General features: G+C 46.7%; 1 protein-coding gene across 8 annotated transcripts in view; it reads left to right on the top strand.

Moving 5' to 3' along the window:
* Nucleotides 1-18,354, top strand: part of ATP6V0A1 (ATPase H+ transporting V0 subunit a1) — a 359,698-nt gene extending 341,344 nt beyond the window's left edge. For all 8 annotated transcript variants that reach the window (XM_069634445.1, XM_069634444.1, XM_069634440.1 and 5 more), the window contains one exon: nucleotides 17,292-18,354. In XM_069634445.1, coding sequence (XP_069490546.1) covers nucleotides 17,292-17,385 — 94 coding nt within the window. In that variant the 3' untranslated portion in view covers nucleotides 17,386-18,354. The remainder of the gene's footprint in view (nucleotides 1-17,291) is intronic.
* The last annotated feature ends 1,484 nt before the right edge of the window (nucleotides 18,355-19,838 follow it).

Below are 19,838 nucleotides of genomic sequence, written 5' to 3'. Positions count from 1 at the left end.
ACTGCAAACACATTAATCTAATATTTTCAACACCACACCTAACGCTAGGATGCAGCTACCAACCAACAATTACATGAGTTGCACACAACTGGTGCACCCACGCACCCTAGGACTCTCCCTGTCTCTGTCTCTGTCTCTCTCTCCCTCCATGAACAGCGGTTCCCAAGGGTGTTCAACCTACCAGCGCTTTAAGGTCATACCAATGATATATAGAGCGCTATATAAATGCCAAGTAACCTAACATAGGATAACAGTAAAATAAATAAAGACAATAAATAATAATAAAAGTGCAGCCAACTGGCGGCAAGTGCTAGTAGGCGCTGTAGGGATACAGAAACGGTCCCAGAGTGCAAGGGTTGCCAGAGGGGCAGCGCAGGTGTGCAACTGGCGGGGACGGGACCTGCGCCAGAAATCGGAGGGTAGCCAGGTAACCAGTGGAGTTTCAGATTCAGCAGGGGAGAGGAGGAGAGAAAGCAGAAGCAAAGAGGGAGGTCTTGAGGCGCTTCCGGAACCGGAGATGGTTCTCCTCAAGTTTCAGAGAGGCAGGGAGACTGTTGCAGAGGGAGGCCCCAGCAGAGGAAAGAGATCTACCACCAACTCGCTGCTTGAAGAAGCAACTAACCCTGAAGGGAGTTTTAGGCGGATGAGTGAAGAGCTCGAGAAGGAAGATATTTAGGAAGAGGGAGTTGAAGCTATTGATTTCCCAGGCCCCAGAAGGCCTTGTGGACAATGCAGAGGCTTTTGAACTTAATCCTCGCTGCCAGTGCAGAGATTTCAGTCCTGGTGAGATACGATCCCTGGGCTTGAGGCCAAGGACAAGTCTTGCAGTCCTGTTTTGGATGAGTTGCAGAGGGCGGAGAGTAGAGGCAGGCAGATTTAGAAAGAGGCTGTTGCAGTAGTCCAGCCTAGAGCGAATCAGAGCTCCGTAGACCGTGAACTTCTGGGGGAAGGAGAGGAAAGGAAGAATACCTCTGAGGGGGTGCAGTTGGTCGCGTGACTTCTTAGAGATGTCAGAGATGTGAGAAGAGAAGGAAAGTGTGGAGTCTAAGATGACCCTGAGGTTTTTAGCCTCACAGGTGGGAACAGGAAGAGGGCCAAGAGAGGCCAGCCAGAGAGTGACAGGAAAGGAGGGAGCAAGTGTGCCTATGAGGAGAATCTCGGTCTTTCTGGCATTAAGGTAGAGATCATTGGCAGCACACCACTCCTGGATGGCAGACGGTCAGAGATGAGAGAAGGGGAAGAGGTAGCAGAAGGGAGTCTGAAAATGAAATGCGTATCATCCGCATAGCACTGATAGTTGGGGCAGAGAGCAGCAATGCGGTGAGCAAGAAGTGCCAGGTATTGCTTGAACAGCCAGGGAGAGAGGTAAGACCCCTGGGCAACACCACAGATGGAGTTAGAAGAGAGGAAGGACCCAGGTTGGACCTTGGAGGGTCGATCGAAGAGGAAGGTCAGCCAAGCCAGGGCCTGATGGGTGATACCCAGGTCATCACAGATGGTTGAGCAGGATGGTATGGTTGACCGTGTCAAAAGCAGAAGAGATAAAATAAGATGAGGACACAGGGTGTTGGAATCGAGGTTGGAGAGCAGGTCTTCACGGATGTTCAGGAGAGCAGTTTCCTTCTGGCAGCTATGAAGCCATACCGATGGTCATGGAGACAACCAACAGATTCAGAGTGAAGATTAAGCTGAGAGATGGCCATGTTTTACAGGAGTTTGCCTAGGAAAGGAGTGAGAAATTGGACGATTGTTAGCCATGCAGGAAGGGGTTGGCAGAAGGTTTATTAAGAAGAGGATGCAAAAGGGAGTGATTCAAAGGAGGAGGGAAGACTCCGGTGGCAAAGGAGTAGTTGCAGAAATCAGCCAGAACAGGAGCCAGGGTGTCAATGCTGTCTTTGATGGTTTTGGAGAAACAGGGGTGAACCTGTTTGGACGAGACTTTCATAGATCGGACTTGTCTAGAAACCTCATCTGAGGAGAACAGGGGAAATGCAGAGACGGAGGGAGGAGAGGTGGCCGAAGAAGGGCCAGAGGGAGAGCAGAGAGCAGAGAGTAGAGGGAGGAGGGGGAGAGGAAGAAAGATGACAGGATGTCCTGAGTTTTAGAGATGAAATTAGAAGCCAGGGCTGAGCCGAGGGCCTGGGAGGGGACAGGAGAGGTAGCGACTGCAGCAGGATTGGCTAGCTCCTTGCAGATTTTGAAGAGTTTGGCCAAGTTGTTAGATGCCACAGAGACGCAGGCTTGGATGTGGGCTCTCTTCTTGGGGCGAACAGAGATACGGTATTGTCTTTGGAGCAAGCAGCAGGCCAGTTTGTCAGAGGATGTACCAGAAGCACGCCATTTCCTCTCAGCCACCCTGCACTTGCGTTTAAGGGTGACGAGGTCTGAGTCATACCAGGAGTTGCACTTGGCTTTGGGCTTCAAGCGGATCCTCATGACAGGGGCAAGAACATCGAGAGTATCAGATATGGCAGAGTGGAGCATGGAAAGGGCTGTGTCAGGGTTTGAGTCCGCCAAGGGGGCAGAGGGGGAGAAAGTGGCAGCGAAAGCCTCAACTGAGACACGCTTCATGGGTCAGATAACCGAGAACGTAGGTAGCAGTGCTGGAGTTGGCTTGGACTCTGGGGAGGGGGGTAGAGAGGGTGAGATGGGAGGAAAGGAAAGTGATCACTCTAGGAGAGAGGAGTGGTGATAGGGATCGAAATGGGAAGGTCTGAAGAGATCAGAACATCCAGAGTGTGCCCTGCAAAGTGAGTCGTGCCAGAGGGGAGAATAGAGATAGTCGCAGAGGTCACGAGTCCAGTGGAAGGGCCGGAAGCATCCAGGTGGATGTTGAAATCACCAAGGAGGAGGTGCTGAGTGGTTGAGACCAGGAGGGAAGAGGAGAGGTCCGCCTACTCTGCGAGGAAGGAGGAGATCTGACCAGGTGGCCGATAGATGGTAGCCACAGTATGGGAATGGCCAGGAGAGAGAGAGAGCCGGCAGACAAGGCATTTGAAAGAGGAGTAGGCCTGCGTAGGAATGACAGAGGCAGGAATCCATTCAGCAAAGATGAGGGCTACACCCCCACCTGAACGGTTGGATCTGGGCGCGGAGAGTATCTTGTAGCTATCAGGAAGGAGAGTGTCAAAGCCTGTGACAGAGCTGGCCGTGAACCATGTCTCAGTAAGACCAAGGAAATCGAGGTAAAGTTCCCCTAGGAGGCGGCAGATGTCAGAGGAGTGTTTGACTTCTGAGCAGGAGTTTAGGGTGGAGAAGGTTGCCATCCTTGAAAGACTTCCGGGGAGGGGTACAAATCAGATGTATGCCCTGCGGAGGTGTAGAGGCAGCCCGAGGAGGGGCGGAAGAGAAAGGAGGGGAGGGCAAGGTAGCCAAGGCGGAGACAGCAGAGGGAGGCAAGGAAGCCGTGGAGGGGAGAGAGAGGAGAGCAGGAGGAGAAAGGAAATTGATGAGGTGCAGGAAGTGTCTATCAAAGAGGAGAAGGTTGGCTTGAGGGCCTTGGACCAAGATCTTGCCATTCAGGTAAACATTAATGATGACCTTCGAGGAGTGGAAGGAGACCAAGAGGGCCTCCCACCGGGTGCCATTAATGGGAGAGGAAGAGAAGAGAGAGAGCACGGAGACCATATGTGGGGTCCATAGGTCAGGCGAGGGGACGACAAAGAGGATGTCTGTGAAAGTTCCAGTGTCAAGGAGCCATTCAAGGCATACAAACGCTTTATAAATAAAGCTTCCGGTTTTATGGTATTTATTTTTCTGCCATTTCCGTCTTGTACTTATCCATATTTATTTTTTGTCATATAAAAAGATAATTTCCAACCGGTATTTTTCTGCATTTATTTTAGTTTAAAAAATGCATTGATTAAAGCACTCATGCAGCCATGTAGGAAAGAAATGCTAGCTCAATTTTTCCATAACAAACGGTTGCTCCTATGACTGCTGCTACCTTAAGATATATGCTGTCAGCAATATAAAGAACTTTAATGCTATTTTTATTCAACTTTTACACTCGCATCGCAGGCCAATCGCATTGCAGATTGCAAGTATGGAATGATTGACATCATCGAGAACCAGACAGAAAACCTGTTTTTCCATTGTTATAAATAGAGACAGAACCAGATTGATTTTCATTTGTATTTGGGTAAAAATAAGTAAAAACAGAAAACTGGAAGTCTTATTTATAAATAATAGCAGCAGACTCTTCTGTCCTGACCATTTTCTGCCTACTGTACTACCTACAGAATTTAGTTACTCTGACTTTACCCCGGCTCTCGCTCCATTTTTCTTCAGTTGTACCCGCTTCTAAGTTGCCCAACACTGCAACTAAGTGGCCGATTTGTACATTCAGTTCTTTGAGAGAGTGGCCTTACATACAAACCATGTTTCGGATTGTTTTCATGTTTTATTTCCGGCTTAAAACATTGTTTTTAATTTCTCCTCAGTTAATGGAGGCCTGTTTCCAAGGTCATTGTTGTGAGCCTGCTCATGTATTTCAAATGAAACCCCAAAACACCCAATCCCTAACAGACCCCGTTATACGTTAAGACACTTGAATTCTTTTCTTTGGGATATTGTGTACAGTGCCATGACCCCCAACGCGATTCTGCCACTGGGAGCTTCACTGAAGGACATCCCATGTTTCCTGGTTGCTTCCTCCCTCCATGGGCAGTTCCAAGTCATTATATTTAATGGTGAATGGCTGTGCTTCACTTTCACCCATGGTCCTACGTCCCATTCCCTTCCTACATACTTGTGGGATGTGATCCATGGTAACAGTACGGAACCAGAGCATGATCTAGAGCATATTAAATTCAAAAGCTAGGGCATGTGTCCGATTTGCCCCCCCACTGCACAGGCTCTCCCTTGTGCATGCTCCCAGACCCAGCCACTAATCCTTTTCTTCCTGCGGCATGAATGGAAGCGTCGCAATACCAATCCCCACACTTTATCTCTGGAGTACTGGGGCCTGCACCATCCATGAGCCCTTTGAGTATTTTTGCAAGATGCTTTCCTTCAAGGTCTTCCGATACATCCCAGCAGTGGTAAGAGCTTTTCCTTCACTATCCTCCCTGAAGACGGTGTATCGGAGGCCTTGAAAGACCCTCATTGTACTGCATCGCAACAATCGCTTTTACCACCTTTCAAGTGTGTCAACAGTAAGGAGTCCACCCTCCACCACAGTCTGATGCCTGCGGGGGGAGGTGGTTAAAAGCCGGACTGAATGTCAAGTTCTTTCTAATAGTGCCCACTATGTTTTGCAGCCTGAGTGAACAGGTTTATGTAGCTCGCTCGATGCTCTGTGACGGTTTATAGTCTTTGCATCAAATTCTTTCCATCGAGGGACATTTGCATCGAATTCTTTGCATCGCAAAAATTAGCATTGAATGCATTTTTGTTGTTGAGGTCCCCTCCCAACCTCCTGTTTTTTACCCTTAAAACCCACCAGAACAAAAATTAACCCTTTACCCCCAAAAACATGCATTTGATGCATATTCTTTCGATTAAAATTCCTCGATGCAAATGCATTCAATGGAAATGCATCGGATGCAAAGTCCAGATACCCTCCGTGCCTACCTCAGAGTATATCTGATGCACGGTTCTAGTGATGACCCTCTTATTAGCTGGCGGGAAATAAATTGGATTTTTCGTTTTAAGGGACTAACGCAAGTAAACAAGAATTCATATAAAAGATCATTAGTGGAAGCTTTGTCCGTAGCTTTGGGAGTAGATGACATTTCTTTTAAACTCTTTCCAAATTTGTATATACTTCTGATTGTATGTACTGTAATGGCTGCAAAGTCCGTTTCTGTTTTTCTAACCAATATTTTCACAAAGGTATTTTAAATTGTCATGATGTTTTGTAAAGGAATTGAAGTACATGAGGATGGTAGGTCAGATATCTGCCACCTTCATGACACCTGGTGCAAGTTAGCGGGTTTGGTAATACCAGGTGAAAGGAAGGTACATACTAAGTTGTTTTTAGGAGCAATTTCAAATCCTAACCGGTTCATAGATTTGACTAGGGAGGAATTAGAGCAAAGACTGTGGAGGCCAACTCCTCTAAACTTTAGTCTGTCACAAAAAGCTCAGGAGAAGGTTTATGCCTGCACTACTATGGTCATTCCTCCACCGCAGCTATAGGTACAGTGGGTACAAAGCTGATTTCAATCTCCGTAGACTCCCTCTCGCCCAATTATCCATCTAGGCAGCAGAGCCAGGGGATTATAATGGACTCAAGGCAGTCTCTAGCAGCCAATGTGCACATGTTAAGTTGGAATGTGGCTGGGTCTGGCAGTAAGCCAGGACATCCTGATTGGATAAATTGGTTGAAAACTCATGATGTTTTGTGTTTTCAGGAGACCTGACTAAAGGATGACACTCTGCTTGTTAACACTTTTCACGAGTTTTGGGTTCACACAAATAATGCATTACGTAGGGGTCCCAGTCGTCCGAGAAAGGGTCTGGTAACTATAATAAGTAGGTTAATTAATGTGTGCCTAAAGCTAATCCCCAGTCACTCAGACCAAGTTCTGGCATTCTCTGTAGTTCCCGGCAGAGACGCTGACTACAAGCTTCTCATGACTAACATTTATTTGCATCCATAAGAGAATAAAACAAATGTTTTTTCCCCTGATGGAAAACTAGCAGAGTTGTTGGCAACTTCCGCCAATGCAAGTATACTCATGATGGGGGACTTTAATGCCAGACTTGGGGAGGATGCTGGAACTGACAAAGAAAGAAAATCTCTGGAAGCTGCCTGTGGAATCGGTGCTTAAAACGAGCCAACTCTCGAGGGGCCTCCCTTAATACTTTCTTACTACAAAATTCCTTAGTTGAAATAAATGGGGAGATGTTCTGGTGACATGCCCCCCTAAGTCCACCTTCAAGTATGGTATTAGTCTCTTTAATTAGCTACTGCCTGGTAGACTGCTATTCGTTTTACCGGGTGATGGATTTTTTGGTTCTCGAACGCCCAGAAAGCGACCATGAACCATTGGTCCTTCTGTGGTGTGTGGTCCTGCATGACCATCACCGTTGTACTGTTTTAGCAGTTTCTTTTAAAGCCTCTTGCTTAATGAAACTACCCAAGGACGAGTTAACTTCTATTTTAGTAGAGGCAGAGTCCGGTAGGCAAGGTTTTCTTTCCTCAAATTCAGTTGGAGGCTTCAGCGGTGGCAATTACGATAAGTTAATTGCGTTTATTGCTGGTAAATACAGATCGGGTCTTAGTTTTCCTTCACACCGTCGATTAGACGAGTGCAAAGATGCTGCTTGGTTCAACAACGAATGTCGTAGCGCTAAATTAGACTTGTAGGCTGCATCTAAGAACAACAAGCTATCAGCAGGTCAGTTGTATAAAATCAAACAAGAGTATAAGAAACTTCTTAAGGAAAAGGAAAAAGTATTTGCTGTGTTGCAATGGGACCTTTTAGAAAAGACGATAAAAGAAAATAATGTAAGGGATTTTGGAACTTAGTAGCCCAAGTGTTTTCAGATCGTCTGCAAGTATCCCACTACAAGGCTAGTTTGTTTAATGCGGTAGTGCAGGCTCCACTTGTGGTTTGGCAACTGAGTGGCTCCATTAATGAAATTACCTGTCATAGCAAGAGATTTTGTGTGCTATTAAAAATAGTACATCGGATAAGGCTCCCGACACAGACGGTGTCTGGTCAGATATCTTTATATGGTTTCCAGACTGGCGGGCCCCAATCTCGCAGAAACTATTTAATGTTATTTCGCGCACTCTGGTCTTCCCTGCTTCATGGTATGAGAGTACAATCATCCCTGTTTTTAAGAAGGGTTCACGTGCTGATCCACATCGTTTCCATCCCATGTCTTTGTTGGACAGTGCCTCAAAGATCTTTTTTACATGTCTGGCAGTTAGACTTGCTTCGCGGGCAGTGGAAAATGATATGATACCCCCCCTCTCAAGCAGGTTTTAGAAAAGGTTTTACTACGTGACCACGCTTTTGTTTTTAAAATTATAGTTGAAAAATATTTTTATTAGAGGTGGTCAAGTTTATTTAGATTAAGCTAAGGCATTTGATTCTGTGGATCGTGCTCTTTTGTGGAGTAAACTCCAAAAACTGGGAGCCCCTGCACCTATTTTACAAATGATAATCAGCCGCTATTCAGGTTGTAAGGCCTCTGTTGTTAGCCATCTAGGTGAGGTGTCATCTGAGGAGTAGAAGTCAATAAAGGGGTAAAACAGGGTTGCCCAGTGGCCCCTTCGCTTTTCATTATTTTCATATCTGGTTTTAATCCCTGTCTTTCACATGGTGTATTATCACCGCCAGTTTTAAATGGCGTCCGTTACCCTTCACTCCTATATTCTGTTGATGCTATATTACTTGATTTAACTCCAAAAAGGCCTTAATCGTAGTCTATCCTATGCTGCTAGTTATTTTAAACAAAACAGGCTAAATTGAAACTCTTCAAAGACCAAGAAATATTGCCTTCGGCTGTAATAATCTGAAATCTACTTGGTCAGTCAACAATATTAAGATAGAAGTAGTGGACACTTATCAATATCTGGGGGTGATATCATCTGATTTGTTTTTAGAACCCTCCTATACACAAGTGTTTCTTGCCGCCACAAGACAAGGAAGGGGAGCCAGAGGAAAACAGGACAAACGCTCCTACTAGGCCTTATGTCATTCGGATTGTGCAGGAGCGACAGCAAAAGTGCAAGTTTAAAGAGGTACGGTGTTATTTCATCGCCTACTCAACGCCGTCTCACATTTCGTGCAAAACCCATTGCCTACCCACGCATCGCAGGCACAACATTGCGCAGCCCCCTTTTCCCGATGGATTGCGAGGCGCTGCTGTAGACACGGAATGGACTTAAATCCCTGGTTGAAATTGCTGTGAACTAGTCTGCTACAGACAGGAAGATTAGGTACCCGACTTTCTGCTGCCTGGGTGAAGCAGTCGGACATTTGGAGGAATTCAGGGGAAAAATAAAAGGTAAGTGTGAAAACGGGCCAGTGTCAAACTGTGTCACGAAAGGAATGAATAGCCATCTGGAACTGTGGGCCACTTTTTCATTGGTGTCCGAGACAAATGTATTGCCCAGTCGGACCCCGGTAGTAGTGCAGATGCCTATGAAATGAACTGATGAAATGAGCATACTTGCGAAGGCTGCTGCCATTTAGTTGTGAAGTGCCTTTATTTGAAATCACTCGAATGCTTATGAGTTTTTGTTTTAAGGAGGTTGCTAGTGGTCGGTTGGTTCCAAACGTTGGATAGAATGTATTGTTTGCAGCTTGTTTATCGCAAATCCTACTTTTACTTTCATATCCTGGAAACATAAACAAAAAGGTGCCATCCTTTTTTTCATAGGTGACATGGCAATTTCCTTAATAGTGACACAATCTAATCTTTTCCTTGTTATTGTATTATGGCAAAATGTATAAAAAACAAACTTTTTTTATCAAATAAAGACAGTAATTTCTGTTTCAAACATCTGATTTTAGCTCCAAACAAGAACCTTTTGGGGGTGGAGGGGAGAGGGCACGTGTTGAAATATGAAACGAATATATATCAATTAATACAAATTCTAATGTCTCATGAGAAATGAAGGGTATACCGGGGGGTACACCCCATTATCAAAATATTCACCATGCGATAAAAAAATAACTGCGTAATATGCGCTAAATTATTGTCTTAACTATACATTAAATGTGCTCTGAGGCAGATAATTTACAAGTTCTAAACTGTCATTTATCTTGCTGTCTACAAGCTCCATTGAACTCTGTTCCTATGACAGTGAGCTTCTGGGGGAAGGTGAAAAAAGGTAGAATACCTCTGAGGATGTGCAGCTAGTAATGGGCCTTCTTGGCAAAGTCTGTGATGTGAGGAGAGAAGGAGAGAGTGAAGTCGAAAATGACCCCTAGGTTTTTAGCCTCAGAAGGGCGAGGGTAGAGGGCCCAAGGAGGCTGGCCGGACTGCGTCCTAATGAGAAAAATCTCAGTATTACTGGTGTTGAGGCAGAGATAATTGGATGCGCACCATTGCTGAATCGTGGCTAGAAAGTCAGGAATGAGCAAGGAAGGAGAGGAGACTGAGGGAAGCCTGAAAGAGAGCTGTGTCATCCGCATAACACAAAGTTAGAAGAGAAGGTGGAAATCAGGTGGGCCAAAGGGGCCAAGGAGACATTGAAGAGCCAGGGTGAGAAGATGGAGCTCTAGGGGACACCACAAGTCGAGAGAGAGGTGGTGAAGAGAAAGGACCCAAGTTGGACCTGGGAGGGTTGGTCGAAGAGGAAGGGGGTCAGCCATGCCAGAGCCTGAGCCATGATGCCCAGGTTCTCGCAGAGTCAATTAATCAGGATGGCGTGATTGACCATATTAAAGGCAGAGGAAAGGTCAAGGAGGATGAGGACCGTGGGAGAGCTGGAGTCTATGTTGAGGAGCAGATCTTCATGGGTGTTTAGAAGAGCAGTTTCCGTGCCTCTGGCTGCTCCGAAGCCAGACTAATGGTCATGGAAACGACCAACAGATTCAGAGTGGAGGGTTAGCTGGGAGATGGCCAGCTTTTCTAGACGTTTGGCCGGGAAAGGACTGATGGAGATTGGGTGATAGCCTTCGGAAGGGTTTTTTTTTTTTTTTAAGAAGGGGCTGCACAAGGAGTGCTTGAGGAGAGAGGGGAAAGATCCAGTGGTGACAAAGTGATTACAGAAATCGGCCTTGATAGTTCTGGGAGAGCAGGAGAGCACCTCTTCGGAAGACACTTTCATAGATCAGACTTGTCTAGAAACATCATCAGGTGTTATCGGAGAGAGGGGGAGGAAAGAAGGAGAGGAGGGGGAAGAGGTGGCCAGAGAGACAGAGGGAGACAGACACAGACAGACACACAGACAGACGCAGACACAGAGAGACAAAGACACACAGAGACAGACAGACCCACCCACCCACACACAGACCCACACAGACCGAGACAAACAGACAGGGACACAGACAGGGACACAGACAGACAGACACACAGACAGAGAGAGACGGACAGACAGTGTATCCCCACCGAACAAGGTGGGTTTGTTCCACTCCATGATAGCCAGGGCCTCTGAGCTGTTCCACCTGGCGCCCGGGGAGACCAAGAAGGAGGGCTTCTTGCATCAAATCGAGAGGCCAAAAGGAAGACCATCATGGCAGTGCCCTTTCTGGACGATGTTTGGGAAGAGGGCCTGGCCCTCATGAAGAACCCTTGCTCACTTCCAGCCACGCGGATATGCTGGAAAAAAAGTATAGGGTGCCGGATTCTTCACCCAAATGCATGAGGTCGCAACCATCACTGAACTTGGTGGTGTCAGCGGCCATGAGGAAACGGTCGGCTACCCCGTCCTCATCATCGGTCACTCTCCGGAGGGGAAAAGGATGGATGCCATGGGGAGAAAGGTGATTTAGACCACAGAGTCCACAATCAAGGCGGCCACCGCACTGGCGATCCTGGCCAGGTACGACAGGGAGTTGGGTACAAGCTAGGTCCGATCCTGGAGTGCCTCCCCGATAAGAAGATGGAAGCCCTCGTCCTCTTCCAGGAAGGGGAAGTGGCATTGGACCCCGCCATCACGGTGGCATTGGAAGTTGCTGACACAGGGTTCCGGCAAATGGGGAACGGTGACTGCCTTTGTCGGCAGGGATGGATGAAGGCCATTCACTTCCGTCAGGAGGTCCAAGTGAAGTTGCTGCACATGCCCCTTGAGGGGGGGGGGGGGAAATCTGTTTGGGAAGGCTGTTGACGAGTCCCTCCAGGCCACCAAGATGGATACGGAGACAGTGCATTTCCTTAGCACTCTCCAGCAGCACTGCTCGTCTTTTCGCTCCTCCATGGGAAAATCAAGCAGGTCATCAAAAGGGTTCTCCACATCTTACAGACAGGCTTCCCGATCCTCAATGCAAGAAGCCAACAGAGGCCGCTCCCAGGCCTACGGAAGCGGAGGACAGGGTTGCTGTCACCCGGAGTGCAGGACGCCGGCGCCCAAGCAAGCCTGAACCGGCCAAGACGTTGGGACCCCACTCATGCACCCGGAGGGAGGCCGGATAACGAGGTTCGCCAGCGAGTGTAGAAAGATCACCACCAACAGATCTGTGCTGGACGTTTTTGCCCAGGGGCACACATTGGAGTGCCAAAGCTTGTGTGCTCGTATTCCGTCGGTTCCCCGTCAGGAGCAGCACATCCCTCAGTTTCTGGAAGAGGTACAAGCCATGCTGCGAAAAGGGGCGATGGAGGTAGTTCTCCAAAGGTTCTGGGGCTCCGGAGTCTATTCCAGATACTTTCTAGCCAGAAATAAGTCAGGGGGCTGGAGACCCATCCTGGACTTACTCCGTCTGAACAAACTTGGACCTATGGCGTCTGAATAAATAAATGTCCCGAAAATTCAGGATGGCCGCGTTGCAACACGTGCTCGGCCAACTGAAAAAAGGAGACTTCTTAACCTGGTTGGACCTGGAGGATGCCTATTTCCACGTCCCCATTCAAAGGAAACGTTGGACATTTCTAAGTTTCGTGGTGCACGGCCAGCACTACCAGTTCAAAGCCCTACCGTTCGGCTTGAAGCCTGCTTCAAGAGCGTTCACGAAATGCCTGGTGCTAGTGGCGGCCCTTCTATATCTGCAGGGCATACACATATACCCATACCTGGACGACTGGCTGAAACGTGACCGCTCGAGGGAGCTGGCCAACGGACACGCAAATGCGACGGTCGGACTATTGGCGGATCTGGAATTCTGCATCAAGTATCCAAAGTCCTGCTTAACGCCATAGCAGAATGTGCTATTCTAGGTGCCAGGCTCAACCTGTCTTGCCTGGCGTCGCCCTCAGAGGAGAGGCTAGCAGCCATTCAAGGAAAGGTGCAACGGCTGTCGTCGAGGACGGCCACTGTGCAGGCCATCAAGTCGTTACTGGGCATGATGTCCTGGATGCCTATTGGATACAGGTGTCCAGAAGTTTCACGGACCAGATCCCGCTCAACAAGGAGTTCTGACAGACAATAAGAGTGGTGGGGGTCTGCTCCCACATTGCCTAGGCTACTGGATTTCAAAACCCCCCATTCCAGGAGAGTGTCACCACAGACACCTCCCTGGAAAGTTTGGGAGCGCCCTCTGGATGTCTACACACCAGAGGCCTGTGGCTGCCGGAAGAGAAGGATCTGCATATCAACATCCTGGTGCTACGGGCAATGTTCTGGGCCCTCAAGTCGTTCTTACCGACCCTGAAAGGCAAGGTGGTGAGGATCTTCACAGACCACACCACCCCCATGTTCTACATCAGGAAACATGGGGGCACTCGATCACCAGCCCCCTCCAAGGAATCTCAGGACTTGTGGCATTGGGCCGTTGGACAGGGGATGTTCCTCGTACTTCTTCACCTGGCAGGAGTCAAGAACACCATCTCAGAACTGCGCTCCTGCCGCGAGTTGGAGGTTAGGATCAGGTGGACCGCCTGTTTGTCAAATGGGGCAGACGTCAGAGCGATCTGTTTGCAACGGCGGCAAACTCCAAACGCCAGAAGTTTGCCAGCAGATTACACCAGCCGAGGAGCCTGGGGGGTGCACATTCCTTCACGTGGGGAGGGCGGTTTCTGTACGAGTTTCCTCCATTCCCTCTCCTGCATACGAGTCATCAACACACTCAGACAGTGTCAGTGCAAGATGATACTCATGGCACCGGTGTGGCCGTGGCAGATTTGGTATCCGGACCTTTTCTGCCTATCGGTGTTGCCTCTAGTCAAGTTGCCAGTGGTTCCGGATCTCCCCAACAGAGAGGAAGGTGCAATCCTTCATCACGACCCAAGATCGCAGAACCTGAAGGCTTGACTCCTGCATCCTTAGAGTTTGGAGGTTATCAGTTGCCAGCGGACTGCAGGGAGCTCCTCGCCAAGGCCAGGGTGTCGTCGAACTTAAAGTGCTATGGCCATAAGTGGAAGCGTTCTACTACATGGTGCTTGTCACAGAAGATTGCCTCTCTGAGGGTCACAGCTCCACAGATCCTTCCATACTTGATATCCTTGCAACATGCTGGTCTGGCACACTCTTCCATCAAGGTGCATCTGGCGGCTATCTTCTGCTACACCAAGTCCCCGGGCAGGTCCTCGTTGTGGTCCCACAGATTTGTCAAGGCATTTCTCAAAGGCCTTTCCGGATCTTTCCTGCTGGTGAAGGCGCCTGCGCCGGCGTGGGAACTCAACGTGGTCCTGACGAGGCTCATGGGGTCCCCCTCCGAGCCTATGTATCAGTCCCCACTCATGTTCCTCTCGTGGAAGACGTCTTTCCTTGTGGCCATCGCCTCTGCCAGACGTTTAGATGAGATCCAGGCCCTATCCTGCAAGCAACCGTACCTGACTTTCCACAAATCAAGGGTCGTACTCCGTACGCACCCCTCTTTCATGGCGAAGGTTCTGTTGGAATTCCTCCTTAACAAGCCTTTTGTGTTGCCTGTTTTCTTCCTGAAACCTTCGTCGCCGGCGGTAAGGGCCTTGCACTCGCTGGACTTTGCTCGTGCCCTGAAGTTCTATGTGGCACGCACAAAGAGTTTTCGGAAGATTTCTCAACTGTTAGTGAACTTTGGTCCTTTGAACCATGGGAAGGCCTTGTCTGAGGCTTTCATTTCAAGGTGGCTCTCCGGCTGCATCTCGCACTGTCATCGGTTGGCAAACTGACCGCTGCCTTGCCGTCCGAGAACCCACTCCACCAGAGCGATCGCGGCGACCATGGCGTTCCTTTCTGGTGTGCCCATGCTGGACATCTGCAGGGCTGCTACATAGAGATCCACACACTCCTTCACAAAGTTCTACTTCGTCAACAGGGATTCCAGAGGAGTCCAGAGTCGGACAAGCAGTGCTACGCAACCTATTTGCTTGAGGTGAGTCTGATCCAGAGGTAAGAGTTAATTGCTTCTGTTGAGCCTTGCCACTTCCCGTGGTTTTGTAATGTTGTACTGCTGTGTATTCATTATTCATGAGCATGTGAGTCCATGCCAGACCTCATGCTGGAGAAGGAACAAGTTACTTACCTGTAACTATTGTTCTTCAATATGGGTCTTGCATGGATTCACATGCGTACCCTCCCTCCGGCCCCTCTGCAGCTCTTCTTGGTCATACTGCCATTTTACATGCTTACCAAATCTGAAGATAGTCGCCAGGGGTGGAGCTAGGGGCGGCACTGTCATTTGATGGGGGCAGTATGATCCAAAAGACAGTGATTGGTTTAGAGGAGAAATACAGTTTTAAAGTGAAAGTGACGATGGGGAATATTCATGAGCATGTGAATCCATGCCAGGCCCATGCTGGAGAACAAACGGGTAAGTAACTTGTTCTTTCTTGGCCTGGTGACTGGTTCCAAATGACTGGGCTGATCATTGAGCCCCGTTTTTTCACGCTACATAGAGCGTCACCAGTGCAAGCTTTGAGGTGCCTCAAAATCCTTACATTGGCCATTTTATTGTTGTTAGCTCCAGGATGTGATCTATAATACCTGACCCTAGTCCCATGCAGCCAACTGTAAATTGTCCCTCCTTCCCTGAGGTGGGGGTGCTTTTGTGGTCTGCTTTATCAGTTGAGTTGGCTTCTCGTTGTGGGACTCTGGAAGATCTGCATTGCTTGCTTCTCGGCCACCACAGCACCCACTTCTCATTGTCGTTCTGTCCTCCTCGTTTCCATGACCTCTGCATCATCACAGGGCCGTCCTTACCATCTAATGTGCAACAAAAGATCTCGCCCAAGTGACTCTAAACCTTTTAAACGTTGAGGAAGGCAACAGTAGTAAGTTAGATGTTCCGCCTACCCATGAGGGACAGCCATACATTTCCCTAATTATCCGTAATGTTGTCATTCAGGCATGGGCATATACACATTCAGTGAGCAGGAATATGCACATTCAGTGAGCAGGAACAGGTCTACTACATCGACTCACTGGCTGTAAAGGGGCTTTCCTCAATGATCTCTGGCCACAACCGGAAGCCCTCCAGCGTCTGGTGCTTAAATATGGCCTTACTCACTCACTGATGCAGTGTTGAAACTCTCTCAATGTGTGCCATGTCTTCCCATGAGCCTCACACTGTCTCTGGTTGAGAAGATGGCTTCTGCTGGGCTCTGTTTAGGTTCACAAGAGGGTTGAATACAATTTACAATGTAAAAAAAAAAAACTATTAGACCCTCCTCAGGACTCTCTCTTTATGAGATTTTTAAAAAAAGAGATGCAGGGGAAATGGATAGTTGCTGAGAAAATGTGCGGTCTTAAAAGAGGAACTGGGAGTTGATCTTAAAGAGGTAATTCTGGACTTAGTTGCATATAAGCGGTGCCTTCGGAAGAGAGATCGGTGCAGGACGTGTAAAGAGATGGGTAAATACAAAAGGTTTCCCAATTTACTGACTACACATAGGAAACCAGGTGAGCTTGCGCCGCATCTCGTTAGCTTTCCTTCATGGAAATATGGAATCAGAATTATGCGCTTTCAGTTGAATTTGCTTCCGATGTGAGAGAATGGACATCTCCGGAGATGGGTAGATTGTGGGAGCCCTTTATGTCGATATTGTAGGAAAGACATAGAAACGCTGAAGGACTAGAAGCACTAGGTGCTGTTTTGTGAGATTTGGTGAAATGATTGTAGGATCTTTTTTTGATAGATTTATGAATGACCTTCTACTTCCTTCTGGTGCTTATTTATGGGACAGGTTGGTTAACCCCACCTCTGCTACTTTACGACATGCACTATTTAAATTTTTAATAAGAATAAAACGAATTTAGGATTAACGAAATTCATTTAGGTTTTAAAGAAGATGTATTTTTATATTTTTGTATTTGTGCATATGTGCATTTTAATTGTGATTTTTGGATGTGAATTTACCTATAATGGAATGTGTAACCTTCTGCATTTTTATGGGATTTGTGTAATATTGCATAAATAAATAAATCCCTACTCCCCTGTACGGCCAGCAAGTGCTAAGGTTCTGTTGCAGAGCAAGCTTGTTGGAAATGCGTCACTTAATGAAAATAGAAAATATTTGTAGATGCATGAAATGTACCCCACCTCTTTTCATACCTTTTTGAATTATACATAAATCTTGGGATTCATTGATATATCTGAGTTTACGTATATTCATTGCATGTAATCATTTACAGACATCAACCTTCCTTCAGGAAGATGATAATTTAGATATTGTAATCTGTATTTCTGGCTCTTCAAATCAATTAAAGATCGGAAAGAATTCCCCTTTAGTTTGTATTTTTTGTAGCACCCCGATTGTTGCCATTGGAACTGTTATCTTACCAATTATGACACTTTTTTTCTTCACAGGGTTGAATTCCAGAACAAATTCTACAGCGGATCCGGGTTCAAGTTCCTCCCCTTCTCCTTTGACACCATCCGAGAAGGGAAATTTGACGAATAACCCAATCAGCACCAATTCTTTATTTGGTAGTTTTGCGTGACCGTGGTGTGAGCCGCCACTTCAGATTTGTGGCTACCTCCTTTACGTCCTGTGTTTGTGTTTGCTCGTGTTGTGAAGTAGGAAACTGAAAAAGCAATGCTGCCCTGTTTTGCTTTGAGCAACATGACGGACACCTCATCACATGACCAGGGGATAACGGCGAGAGAGATTGGGGAGACGTTTGCAGACTTTTACATCAGCACTTCTTCACCAGCATCTGCTTGTTGATTGGTCGGGTCACCTTACTTTCAACAAAGAAGTCGAGAATGTTTTGTTGACATGTTATTGTTTACATTTGTGACGTATGGACTATCCGAACCTCTTAATCATGTACTTATTCAGACCGGCGTTGTTGTGTTGAACTCTACTTTATTCCCCTTCTGACGCTGCATGCACGAAGCCTTGTAGCAGAGTCCTGTAATGTGGATATGAACACTGGTGCAGTAATGAGAAAATTGTGAATGTAATTTAAGTTGTTCATGAAGTATATAATATATATTCTTTGCTGCATTGTGTGGATATGTATATTTGATGATCTTTTCACCCTGGTCCACCAAATATTGCACTATTGGATAGTACAGATCTAAAAGACTTTGTTTGACTCCGCTAGAGGCAGTTGTGACACGAGTAGTAGGAAACTGGGCAGGGAGATGTGGGGAACCAGTTGGCATTATTTGTAACCCATGTGCAGTTCCTAACCTGATCACTTACTTTCCTCAGACCGTTGTGGGTGCTCAACTGTCCCTTCCAGTTAAAACCCTTAGTGGTATTTGGAGTGTAGTGAGGGACATGGCAAAAACCTACCCTATCATAAAATGGCACTAATAACCGCATTATTGTGTTTCAATAGTCGAACATTGTATCGTTTGTCGTTTATTCAGCGTGATAAAAAACATTTTGTGATCCTAATAAATTCAGCAAAGAATCGTATTGATCTGCTTATTTTAGACCGATATTTCCTTATCCTCCGCAAGCTGATTGGCCAGATCTGCCCCGCACTAGTAGTTTCTGAAGAATGGAAGCTGTCGTTGCTATTTGATATTAAGCTCTCCATTGGTGATACTGTTGCATACATTATATCTGTATTGCTTTTGTGTTTTTTTTGTTGTTGCAATGAACATAAAATTAATGCTGGATTCTTGATAGTTTCTCGAGCAGTTCAAATTATTGCTAAGGTGGAAAAATGTTGGCAGATGATGATTAAAAAAAAAAGCTGTCCAAGCTAAAACTACATCCAAGCTCAGTACTCTAAAAGAGTAAGCAAGAGAGAATATGTATTTGTTTACAGCTGTTGTGGAAAAAAAAAGAAAAAGGCATGCTGGCATACCGTCATCGCTGTTTTACAGTGATTTTAAACAATGAAAATGTTACATCATTGATGTGTTGCGTTTGCAGCGTTTAACATATTGAACACCCCGCTTCCTGGAGGAACACAGTTCAAACATGGGCACTCGCTAGTGAGCCGCATCTCCTGCTTTTAAATCTGCGCCTTTTCTAAATGCATGACTTACTCCCCTTGTTTCAAGTAACTGCCAGGTAACCTTCACCCCACGTGATGTTCCTACTGCACCTGAGACGAGGCTCAGCCTCACTTTCATGTCTGTTCCGTCAGCACTGTACGGGGCGTAGCTCTGTTCTGAACATAAGCGTTTGCGGGCCGCGGCTCTACCCCTTTATACAACAATCCATTGCTGTGTGGTGCTGTCCTTTACAGCACACACTGCGCTCATATAGTCAAAGTATTCGTTTCACACCCGCAGTCCTTCCCTTTTTGTGATCATTTACAATTCCTATTTTTTGTTTTTCTCATGACGTTGGTTACATAGACTGAGGAATCTATCCCTAACTGGACCTTTAACTGGAGCCTTTATTTCCTGCCCCTGCCTAAACAGAATGTACCAAAAGCAAGAGAGCTCAACACATTTCTACACATAATTGATTTCCATTGTCTCAAGGATTTCTCACTAGTTTCTTCTTTGTATTCGTTATTCATTGGCATATCAAGTTCTCTAATACAATGGGCAACATTCTGTGTGTGTGTGTGCGTATTACCCTTTGGGGGAATCTTTTGGCACCAACACTAGCAACAAGAACACGATCACAGTGGCTATTATGACGATTAGTTATATTGGTTGCCCCCATATATTCATGTGATTAGGTAAAGGCTTGGGTGATCCTTTGGGAGCACAGAGGTTGGACATCCTGTGAGCTATTTTAAATGGGTTCTTTACAGTTGCATAGGACAATTATTTTATTATGTTATCAATCTTTTCAGCTTGGGGTAATTCCAATAAGTTGTCATATCGCTGGGGAATTGAAGACAGACAAATTGTATTTTATATTGTAGATCTACTTTGAATTTCAGTTCTGAAGGCCAACGTTTATCATGACTCTGAAAGTGTACATCATACGTC

Source organism: Ambystoma mexicanum, chromosome 13 (genome assembly GCF_040938575.1).
Source record: "Ambystoma mexicanum isolate Mex_15411 chromosome 13, UKY_AmexF1_1, whole genome shotgun sequence".
NCBI classification, from domain to species: domain Eukaryota; kingdom Metazoa; phylum Chordata; class Amphibia; order Caudata; family Ambystomatidae; genus Ambystoma; species Ambystoma mexicanum.
Note: the sequence above shows the minus strand (reverse complement) of the source record. Positions and strands in the feature narration are given on the sequence as shown.